Source organism: Scylla paramamosain, chromosome 9 (assembly GCF_035594125.1).
Source record: "Scylla paramamosain isolate STU-SP2022 chromosome 9, ASM3559412v1, whole genome shotgun sequence".
In the NCBI taxonomy this organism is placed as follows: domain Eukaryota; kingdom Metazoa; phylum Arthropoda; class Malacostraca; order Decapoda; family Portunidae; genus Scylla; species Scylla paramamosain.
In genome coordinates, this window is record NC_087159.1 from 4,395,235 (window position 1) to 4,407,486 (window position 12,252).

The following is a 12,252-nucleotide window of genomic DNA, read 5'->3' on the forward strand; positions in this document are numbered from 1 at the left end:
ATATCTTGACCAAAACCAATAACAATTGGCGTTGGTAAATACCACTGCCGAGACAAACCGGCAAAAAAAGCTTGAAAAAAAAAGTCGCATCTTGAAAATGTGTTGAGGAAATAAACGTAATTGATTTGCAGAGGTCAGTCAGTCAAAATGAGCACCGGGAGAGATGCGGCCACACGTTCTCGGTACATACAAACTAAACAGATCTGGAGCCCGCCTAGGTGCAGACTTGATATGCATTACCCAACATTATGTTCTATCACAAGCCCGCTCGTGAGGCCTTAAAAGATGTGAACCAACAGCTTGTTTACGATGGCAAGTAAGTCTTGGGGTTTTTCATCTTTATACACAATATATACATTTATTTGTATGTACTATACGTACAGACTGGAGGAAGCTCCAGACGCCGGGACCCGGGCATGAAATTGAATCTGCTCTCTTGACCTCATAGGGGTTTATGTGATTACACCTGACAACTCTCAGTTCGTGACAATCGTGTAATTACGCCCGTGAATCTGGTAATTGGTATATTCCCAGGAAAAGTGTTATTCCCAGGGCCAGGGATGTGTTTACCACGGCGCTTGTAAATATGAAAGGATACACCCTTATCTCAAATGATCCCATTCCTCATCATTGTCTTCCTCTGTATTCAGGAAGCGACATGCTGGCCAGCTGAAGCCTTCAGCTGGCCAGCATGTATATATATATATATATATATATATATATATATATATATATATATATATATATATATATATATATATATATATATATATATATATATATATATATATATATATATATATAATCCTCTCTTTTCACTAAAGTGGAGAGCGTCTAAGGGACAATTTTACAAATTCTGTCCACAAAAAATAAACATTAGGCTCGTGCATTTTTTTTTTCATATTTTGTACTTGAGGAGAAGGACATTTTCGGTAAATAACATTTTTTTTTTTTTTTCCCTAATACTGGGAGTTGGTGGTTGCAACTCTGTAGCTTCCTTGCCCATGGCGTGGTGGTTGTGGCGCTGTGTGGCAGCTGGGAGCTTATAAGTTATAACAGCAGAACACGAGGAGGTGCCACCACTATCATCCCCGCTATCAGACATTCGAGTGCTTGGCGGCCCGTCAGCTACCTGAAAGCATAGTGAAACACAGCACAAACATGGCGAAGAATGAGAAGATCGCAATCGTTGGCAGGCAAGTAACCCGGGAATTGTTTTAGCGACAGTGTACTGTATGTACAGTGGGTGTCCTCTTTCTGGCGATGGGTTATAAAAGGATACAGTACAGTACGCTGGTGTCAGTAACTTGTACGCTAGAGGTTCAAGTAATTATAACTTGTTCCCCCATACCCTCTGCCTTGTCTCGCGAGAACATACAGCCTTATGTCATCCTTGTTAACTATAGCTTCTCCCAAATCAGCTGACAACTTGGGATCGTGGGCTTTTCGATAATATCCCATTGTTCCTGCCGGCTTCTTAAATAGTCGTGTTTAAATCTAAGTATGAAACATAATATTATGAACAGTGGAAGGCTGGCACATGAGTTATAGAAATGGGAACAAAAAAAAAAAAAAATCTTCCTATAATCCACCTCCTGTGTGTGTTTTGAGGTCTTAACTTGATGTGCAATTGTTTTATATGTTATTACCACAGCATCCATAAAGTATTCTCCAATAGTCTTAAAGGAGACTTGGGAGAGTGTGTCTGTGTTGTACTGTTATAGGTTAGGTTGGGTAATTCTTTGTTATTGTGTTTTGGATTCCTGACATGTGTAATATTTAACTGTTATACATGTACTGTCATTACTGTTATATTGGAAATAATTAGTTGTTAGTTGTCAGGATAAGGAAAGCATATTAGGTGTTAGGCAATAGGCAGTTGGAGTGTGTGGTGGTTAGATGTCTTCAGATATTGGGATAGGATATTATTATTATTATTATTATTATTATTATTATTATTATTATTGTTGTTGTTGCTATTATATTATTATTATTGTTGTTATTATTATTATTATTATTATTATTATTATTATTATTATTATTATTATGTACTTATATGTATGTTATATATCCTTCTCACTTTTGAAACTAATTTTAAAAAGATAATGCATGCTGTGGCAGGAGGTAAAAATCCCTTACTCATCTTAAACAACACAGCTCATGCAGTTGTATTCAGTATTAAGTATTAGATATTAACTGACTTGTTTTTTGTCTTAATGTAGCAACCTTGATAAAAGATAATGGCATCCAGATAGTGATGGACACACTATTGTATAATACCTATGAATAGGCATACAATTATATACTACACTGTATTTGGATGAGTCTAGCTGTGTTCAGAATACTTTGTTGATAGTAAATCATAAGCCATTATCATAACTATTATCATAGTTGTCATTATGAATTACTACAATGATAAGCAATTCTTATGTATGATGAGCAAGGAATCAGGTTGGGAAGACCAGTGGCAGTTGAAAAGAAAAGAAGAAAAAAAAAAAATAAATCAGAGAAATTTGGTGTGACAGACTGCTGAGAGAGACCAACTAGAGTTTATCAAACAAATGCAGAATGCCCCTAGAGGTGAAGCCAGAGTAGCATACTATTTGTCTTTTCAGTCTTTTCAGAGAGAGAGAGAGAGAGAGAGAGAGAGAGAGATTGAGAGAGAGAGAGAGAGAGAGAGAGAGAGAGAGAGAGAGAGAGAGAGTCCTATCACTGGAAATTTCTGATCTGCAGCATTAGGACTGTCTTCATGATTTTAACATGATTATGAGGATAATATTGATAAAGCAGTGTATCACTTTCTCATGATAATTCTCTCTCTCTCTCTCTCTCTCTCTCTCTCTCTCTCTCTCTCTCTCTCTCTCTCTCTCTCTCTCTCTCTCTCTCTCTCTCTCTCTCTGCCTCACATTATTCATGTCATAGTATTCTGGTAGCTTTAACTTCATTTTTCTTTGCTTGTTAGAGTCATCATTTTATCAAGGCCTATAACAACAGCTGCTGTGTGCTACAGACCACTTTACTGGATGACTTGGCATCCTGAGATATCAGAGATACATGAGAAGATTCATATCAGTGACAGCAAAAGAAGCTTCATATATCTCTATCCTCATCCACTATTTCTCCCTCAACCTTTTTTGTTTCTCTCTCTCTCTCTCTCTCTCTCTCTCTCTCTCTCTCTCTCTCTCTCTCTCTCTCTCTCTCTCTCTCTCTCTCTCTCTCTCTCTCTCTCTCTCTCTCTCTCTCTCTCTCTCTCTCTCTCTCTCTCTTGTGTCTATATTTGTATCCAGTTCTTTCTTTGACCGATGTACATTTCTTGCCATTATAACATTTTTTCTTAGGTCCCCATCCCCACTCAGAGATAAATGGTTACACAACCTTCTCTTATCTCTGTCAGCTTCCCATCTGTTACTAGCCAACCATGTCAGCAAAATTTCATGATTACAGTTGATGCAATATTTCCATAAACTTCTTCCATCCAGCTATAATTCTCACTACTACATTTCCGTCATTTCCTTCACAAATCACATCCTCCAAATAACAAAATTTCTCACTACATTCAAAGAACTCACCATTTAGTTAAATTTATTCTTGTCTTTCTCTTTTCTGACCTCTCTTACTTGTTGCACATTCAACACAATGTATTATTTTGCAGTCCACTTGTAATTTTACTCTGTCATATATGCCACATATTAAGTTATGTCTTCACCTCCTACAAAGGATGTGTTTGTATTGTAAAGTTGGAGGGGGATTATTGTTCCTTTCCTATCAGCATTGCTTTTACGTAGCTGTACATTGTCATAAAAATATGGCTTTGTATAAACAAACACAGCCTTAATAGCTTCTGCATAATGGCAGCCAGCAGGTCTTACTCCATGATATAATTGGATACTTGTTTCATGTGTTGCATATACATACTATTATTTTTTGTAATGGTCAGTAGGATTCTCTTTTTTTTTTTGTTATAGTATTGTATTTTGAAAGTTGACTCTCCTTTGTGTTCCAGTGGCCTTGTGGGGCGCAGCTGGGCGATGCTGTTTGCCAGTGTTGGGTATGAGGTGTCCATGTTTGATCTCAAACCACATCAGGTGAGTCATGGAGGTGGGAAGCCACACCATGTTAAAATCATATAATTTATTTTATTTTGTTATTATTTTTACTAATTCATCTATAGGCTGCAGGTGTTTTCCATAATTTTTTCATCTACTAATCTCTTATGTTCATATATATCCCTTTTACCTGTTTACTTACTACTGTCTGATGTTCTTCATTCCTATCTTCACCCTTTAACAACTGATATTCATTTGTAAATGTAAATGGCTGGATAGCATCACCTGCCTGTATGATAAGCAGACCAGCTCACTCACCTGTTTACTCCCATCATCACAACTAGCAGCATCAGTGTTTGTGTGGGAATTCAGTATGTTTGTCTCATTGCATAAGTTGCCAGATTTAGGTTTTTGTTTTTTCTATTTCTTCTGTAACTGTTATTCATATTTTATAATGATTGTTTGCCCCAGATTATTTGTTGAGGTCATGATGTATAATAATACTGTATTAGTTTAAGTAATTCTAAAGAATGCAAGGGATTGACAAGATTTTGTTGCTGTTATCCTTGTCATCCCTTTTCTGACCATATTACTATTGTATGAAGGAACAGGCTTCTTCATTCCCTTCACTAGCAAACTTTAGAACACTATCATATTGTTTTCTCACCATCCTGCTATTTGAGTCTTTCTGGAGGAATATGTAAAGACTTCTTAATAATCATTAAATGTGTATCCTCTTCAGATTCCAAATATAATAGATTTTGTGCTATTTGGCTAGTCCATTTCTCTTGTAGGGAAATATGTTGATGAATTAAACTTCTTTCCCATCATTCTTTTAGCATTAGTTAAGCTTCACCAGGAATAGAGCATCCATCTAACTATTGCAACATCACTATTCAGTGATGATGATGATGATGGAAGAGCATTGTTTCTACTATATATATTAATCTATTGTTAGTTAATTTGCTTGATGCTGAATTATTATTGTATTTTTTCTTTGTCTTATAGTTGTTTGAAGTCTTACTCTACAATATTCTTAACAATGTCATAAAAAATATATTACCAAATGATTGACCTGCTAATATCTGATTGTTTTTTGCCCATTACTGGAATAGACAGAACTTACAACTGTATGTTTTCTTTCTTTAGCTTATGTGAATTGAATGGATCCCTAATGCAACATACAACCCCCAACTCTTTCTTCTTTATTACTCTGAGAGACCAGTAATTTGTTACATTTTGTTCCTCGCTCCACTTCTGGCTTAATGTTCTCTCCCTTGTTACAGGTGACGGAAGCTCTTAGTGACATCAGTGACCAGTTAAAGAACCTGGAAAAGTCTGGACTTTTGCGTGGCAAGCTTAGTAGCAATGAACAGTTCAAGTGCATCAAAGGTCAGTGCATGAGGTGTATTTCAATTTTTCTTTATTATTATTATTATTATTATTATTATTATTATTATTATTATTATTATTATTATTTATTATTTATTTATTTATTTATTTATTTTATTTTATTCCATTTTTATTTTTATTTTATTTATTTATTTATTTTTATTTATTTATTTATTTGTTTATTTATTTATTTATTTATTTTGTTGGTATGAGTACATGTGCTTAAGTCAAGTATGTGAGGAGTACAGTCTTGTGAATTTGTGTGTTGTATATTGAGGAGATTGAGCATTCATCTCTCACAGGAATGTATGTATTTGTGTGTGTGTGTGCATGTTTGTGTGTGTTTGTCAATTTATGGCCCATGCCTTAAGATGATTTTATTTGAAATATGGAATATTCTGTACATTTCTTTAAAATATAACTTGCTGTAAATTGTAAGCTGCAAATTTAATTATTCATTTATTTATTTTATTTTAATTGTGTAATGAAACATTGTTGCATATTGAAATATGAGTTTCCTTTCCTCTAGGGATAAGTAGCCTGAAGGAGTGCATCAAAGGAGCCAAACACATCCAGGAGTGTGTCTTTGAAGATTTGGAACTAAAGAAAAAAGTAAGGGATAAAGACCTTTTGTGCTATCCCCAGATATATGTATTTAATATTTGTTTTAATTTCACATAATTACTGAGTTCTAATATTCTTCTTTGCTGCAGGTCTTCAAGGAAATGGACCAGTTGGTCGGGCCTGACACTGTGTTGTCTTCTTCTACTTCATGTATTCTGCCATCCAAGATCTCAGCAGACCTCACCCACAAAACTAACTTTATTGTCTCCCATCCTGTGAGTGCTATCTCTTCGTTATTATCAGTCCTAACTTTTAATTCTTGACTGGGCTCATTTATTCTCTGTTGATAATTTTTCCTTTTACATAAATGGAAATCAATTATGGATTCTTAATATAAAATTACTTCATGCATAAAGGGAGGAAAGAAAGTTTTAATACAGGTAGTCCTTGGTTTATGGTGGTCTCAACTTGTGCCATTTCATATCTATGTATATTCCCCCTTGCTGATTTTTTTTTTTTTTTTTTACTTAAAAAAATTCTGTGCTCTACTTACACTAAGGGTATCAGTTTGCTCTCCAATACACTTGTCTCTTACTTTTACACTATACCACACACAAACTACACCAAACACAATCTTTCTCTAAGCTGAATAAAAAAGCAAACAAAAAAATATAATATGTATTACATTTTGATCAAAACAAGAATAACTGGTTGGTGAGTGTAGCAGAGGAATATGTTGTCATGCAGCAGTAGACCAAGGAAGCAAGTGTTGGTCAGTCTCAGTGCTTACTTAGGCTGGTTCTGACTTGTGCTGAAATTCAGTTTGTGCCACAATGTAAGAATGGAAGTCCAATGTAATTCAAGTACCCCCTGTGTACATAACCTGAATAAGGAGTGAATTTCTGTATTTAGTATTTAATATACATATAGGTAATTATTTGCACTGAAGAAATCATACTGGGAATCACAGCTTGCAGCACTCTATTTTTTTATTGGAGCACAGCTTTTTTGCGGGACTAGCACCACAGTGGGCCTTTTTTATTTTATTTTATTTCTCTCCTCTCCCTTGGCCAGTGCCCTTCTTGCATTAGAATATAAAAAGAAAAGATCTGATTGGTGTGTGTGTGTGTGTATGTGTGTGTGTGTTGCAGGTTAATCCTCCATACTATGTGCCTGCTGTGGAGTTGGTGCCAGCTCCCTGGACCTCTAAAGATGTGGTGGCGCGCACACAGGCACTCATGGCGGAGATTGGACAGTCCCCTGTGGTCTTCACAAGAGAGATCAATGGCTTTGGGATCAACAGAATACAGTGAGTCAAATTCTATCGTTTATGTCTTTTCCAAAATGTCTGCAAATTTTGGTGACATAATGGTGCAGAAATTCCTAATATTATCATGCTCCTCAATCTTGAAGTTACAGAACTATCTTGTATTGTGGTTTTCCTTTTTTTGCATCCTATATATCTGCATTTTAGTTGCATATTTTAACTGTTCTTTATTTTCCTCTGGTAACCAAACCACTTTCAAACTTGGTATGCTATTTTCATACAGTCATACATTCTCTTCATGCTTATTTCTCTTACTTGAATCTTTGATCTTGGACTTTGGCCATGGCTCTAGTCAGACGTGTCATTAATGCATTGAATTTGAATTAAGGGGAAGATCAAAATTTTTTTTGTGAAAAACTAAACACTGCTTCAAATTACATGAAATTTTACCAAGTAGTAGCTGTAATACCTACTTAGGTGTGTATAGAGTTTCAAGATGATGTATGGAAAAGAAAGAAGGGAAAAATAATATTGTTGAAAACATAAAATTTTATATCTGGTTTTGATCAAATATTAGTAAATAATTTGATAATGTACACTAATTTTAAAGTTGTCATTGATGAAATTGATAATTTAAGAATGGATTTTGTTTTCGTTTTTATTTTTAACGTGTTATTTTATAGAGAAAACAAATGAAAATGAATAACTTTTTCACCACAGCTAAGAAAATCACAAATGCACTTTAAAAAATATAAATAATGTACCAAATCCAAAAATTGAAAATAAAATTTATAGGAAACTTAATAAAGAATAAGATAAAAAAAAGAACGAAGTAAAAAGCATGAAAAACTAACAAGATATATTCAATAAAAGGTAAAAATCTTGCTTCTGAGAAAACACAATTAGAAGGAGCCATCCGTTATGTCATGACTCGGTTTGCTCTCACTAACAACTCTTCTCCACTTCATTAGACAATGTTTGGCATGTTCAACATTTGTTTCAGTAACATGTTTTGCATATCTTAGGTACATAGCAAAGTTGATGTGTTTCGTGTTCAAGAAGGAAGTTAGTTTGCTATGCTAACATGATCGAATCCCACACCAAGCACCATCAACCCATACACAGACATTATTATTAGTGGATAGTAATTTTTGTTTTGTACTTTACTGTTTACTGCATCACAATCATTGCACCATCATGAATGTGTCTATCTGATGATGAATAGATTTTACTGTAACTGCTGGTGAGGCACAGGTTGGACACAACATTTTTCTTACTACCTCCTCTATGTTTGTTTCTTCAGGGAAACAATGTTTACTATCACCCATTTCTGGTTTTATTTCTTCTCATCATACAAAGATATATTCTTAGCACTTGAAGTAGGCTGGCAGCCTGAGTCATGAGATGGTGGACTGGCTGTGCCAACAGGTGGTACAGGTACCTGGCTCTTCCTCTGTTTTCCTCTTTCTGTTTCATCCTCTAACTGCATTCCCAAGCTCATGCCAATGTGCTATATACTTCTTGAGCCTTCCCATGGCGACAGATAAAGGAATAGCACAATATCACACATGAGAGGAGACTAAACATGTTCTGGAAAACAAATTTCCCGCTCAGTTTGCCTGAAACACACTAGCCTTACCAATCTCATTTTCCATCCCTGCAATGCTTCTTTCCCTCAGAGTGGGAGAAATGCCAGATGATGCCAACAAAAGAAATTCCATAAAACCTGAATTAAATAATCAATTATCCTCATCACAATTATATCTCTTATAAACTCTGCTCGGAGCTTTGGGGTTCTGGGTTCATAACTAACTTCACTCTCACACCGCCACTCTTTGTCACTCCTCACCACACCATATGTGAGAGCACACAAAGTTTGTCCATAGTTTCAAACCTTTATTCTGCTTGATATTTTTTTCTCTGTCATTTTAAGTTACTGCTGATAGGTAATTTTTTTATTTTATTTTATTTTTTATTTATTTTTTTTATTTTTTTGCTTGCCTGTCTGTCCCCCTTTTGGTTAATATTTTTGCTTATTGTCCCTATAGTAATGTGATATTTTATGATTTGTCTGCTTATTTTTATCAATCTTTTTAGCCTGATGATGCCTTCTGTGAAGGTGAAACATTGCAATAAATGAATAAGGAATTCTGATGTATCCCTGCTTGCCTTATCTACAACTCAGAACCTGTTGTATATATATATATATATATATATATATATATATATATATATATATATATATATATATATATATATATATATATATATATATATATATATATATATATATATATATATATATATATTGATGATAATGAGGATGATGGTGATGATGATGCAATGTTATAAGGCTACATGGCTAGGAATCTGAATTGTGTGTGTTAACCATTACACTACAAAAATGAACAATGGTGTACAATTGATAAGGTGTTTTATTTTGTCAGGTATGCCATCCTTAAAGAGTGTGCCCACCTTGTGAATAATGGTTTGGTCTCTGCTGAGGGTGTGGATGTGATCATGAAGCATGGACTGGGTTGCCGTTATGCTTGGATGGGGCCTCTAGAGACAGCACTTCTCAATGCTAATGGTAATGTACAATTCATGTTTGTCAAGTGTTGTCAGGTCTTGCAGAGTAATTTTCTTACTTTTTTCTTTATTTGAGGAGAGAAAGATTTCTGTAGGTAAGGTAAAGGAATGATTTGAAAAATCATACTTTGACAGTAAAAGAATGACTTTGTGTGTATAGTTCATACTTAGATCAGAATCTAGTGCTGTGAAACATCCACACAAAAATAGGGTGCCCTGGTTCATTGAGGCAACATGAATGCCATTATGCAGGGAGGCCCAGAAAAGGTGTGTTTTTTATTTCTTTAGTAGGGCACATTGTGTGTTCAAATGACAAACTAGATGTAAATATTTAAAATGGTAAGAAACAGACATAATTAAATGCAGACTGGCAACAAGAGAAGCTATGTTGCTTAAAATCAAGTGTAACTCATGAGGTATCACTCCTTGTTGGTCAGTTGAGTTGCTTGCTTTTAATATGTCATTTGTACTTGTCAATGTACATAGTTCATTTTACCTCAGTCATCAGTATTTTTAATAATCACTAGGTACAGGCTTGTAGTACTTTAAAGGTTTCTTTAATTTTTCTGTAAATGATAAGAAACAATTCTAATAGAGAATGCAGTCAGTCCTCTTATGTTCCTCCTCCACCCTTCCTTTCCCTCCTCCCCATTCCCTCCCTATCCCTTCCCTACCCCTCTCCCCCATTCCTCTCCATATCCTTCATCCCTCTATTTTTCCCCACCCACCCACCTTCCCCCCCTCCATATTCTCTCTCTCTCTCTCTCTCTCTCTCTCTCTCTCTCTCTCTCTCTCTCTCTCTCTCTCTCTCTCTCTCTCTCTCTCTCTCTCTCTCTCTCTCTCTCTCTCTCTCTCTCCCCTTCCTTCCCTGTATGTCCCTTCCTCCTGTTGATCCTTTTCTCTTTCATCTGGTCTCAAACCTCCCTCTCTGTCATCTCCCCTCCCCTGTATCTGTCAGAGATAAGGGACAAGGGAGTGATAGGTCTTGCTCTCTCTTCCCCTGATTCATTCATTCTATGTCATTTTTGCTTCTTTTCTCACTCTTTCTCACCCTCGTATAATTCCATTTTCATTCTCTATCAGTCTCATTCTATTTAGCAATTCTCAGAATTGTACTTACTTTCAGAGAGAGAGAGAGAGAGAGAGAGAGAGAGAAAAAAAAAATTTTAGTATGAAATAAAAATTGTGTACACAACTGTTTTCAAACTTGAAGACAGCAGGAACTTTTGATGACTTATTTTCAGATTGGTGTTTATATACAATGGTATTTTGTGTAAAATTTTAAGGTCACTGTTTTTGTATCTGACACGTAGGATGACCCACTGTTTTTTTTTTTTTCTTTTTTAGGATGATTCAAGTGCCGTCTTATACGGCAAAATATACAGTACTTCATGTTTTATTTTACATTTTTTTTCTATAACTTAGCTTGTTTTCATTCAGTTCTATGTCTAGGATACAACATAAACCCATTAAAATTAATAACAATAATTAAAATGATTTAAAATGGGGTGAATTTGGGACCTGGAACAGATAAACAGATTAATTTTTTTTTTTTACATTTGAATTGGATAAATTGCTTCCCAATTTGAACAGCCCAAAAGAACAAATTAAGTTCAGATCAGGAGGTACCGCTGTATATATATATATATATATATATATATATATATATATATATATATATATATATATATATATATATATATATATAATGTATAATGTGTGTATGTATGTATGTATGCATGCATTTATATTTATTGTGATCCAGCTTTACCATTCTTGCAAGGTTGTTTTATAGTTAAATTATCAGAATTCATCTTTGTAAATCAGCCTTTTTGAGGTACATATTCGTTGATATATGGAAAATATTTGTAGACCAAAAGTACTATTATGAATTTGAATTTTCTGTAATACTTGTCAGTGTTTTGCATCATCATCGGGAGACATGAAATAAGTCATGGAGAAAGAAAGGCTATATGGAACTTCTTGGCTTTACTCATTTGTGGTTACATTTCTACATACTTGTGTAACTCTTCATCAGAGTTTTGACTCCACCTTGTACTGACTTTTCTACATCGTTCTTCCATCTTTACCCCTTCGTTAGCATCTTTAGTATCTTCCTCTTGAAGACCTGTGATGCTTTATTTTGTACTTGAGATTTGGTCCTATACAGATGAAGTATACATAAAATACAGTCATCTATACAATATGAGATCTCAAGTTGCATTATTATCTCTCTCATGGTTAAAAACATAAGAATATAGAAAGTAAGAAAGGTGCAAGAATTCATCAGGCCTACATGTAAATAAATTTGTCTACTCTTTAATCTTTCTCTTGTAGAGTAGTGTGTGTAATGGTTTTCTTTGGAAAACTGGATATTGATGGAGTTTCAGGTTC

The 12,252-nt window shown here is 34.8% G+C and overlaps 1 protein-coding gene across 3 annotated transcripts in view; it reads left to right on the forward strand.

The window, feature by feature from the left end:
* Positions 1-914: 914 nt before the first annotated feature.
* The window catches only part of LOC135103432 (lambda-crystallin-like), a 57,330-nt gene continuing 45,992 nt past the window's right edge, over positions 915-12,252 (forward strand). For all 3 annotated transcript variants that reach the window (XR_010270040.1, XR_010270041.1, XM_064009640.1), the window contains exons 1-7: positions 915-1,196; positions 4,004-4,085; positions 5,333-5,438; positions 5,968-6,050; positions 6,152-6,277; positions 7,154-7,311; positions 9,717-9,859. Coding sequence is in view for 1 of the 3 variants with exons in the window: in XM_064009640.1 (XP_063865710.1) it covers positions 1,162-1,196; positions 4,004-4,085; positions 5,333-5,438; positions 5,968-6,050; positions 6,152-6,277; positions 7,154-7,311; positions 9,717-9,859 (733 nt within the window). In the remaining 2 variants the exon portion in view is untranslated. The remainder of the gene's footprint in view (positions 1,197-4,003; positions 4,086-5,332; positions 5,439-5,967; positions 6,051-6,151; positions 6,278-7,153; positions 7,312-9,716; positions 9,860-12,252) is intronic.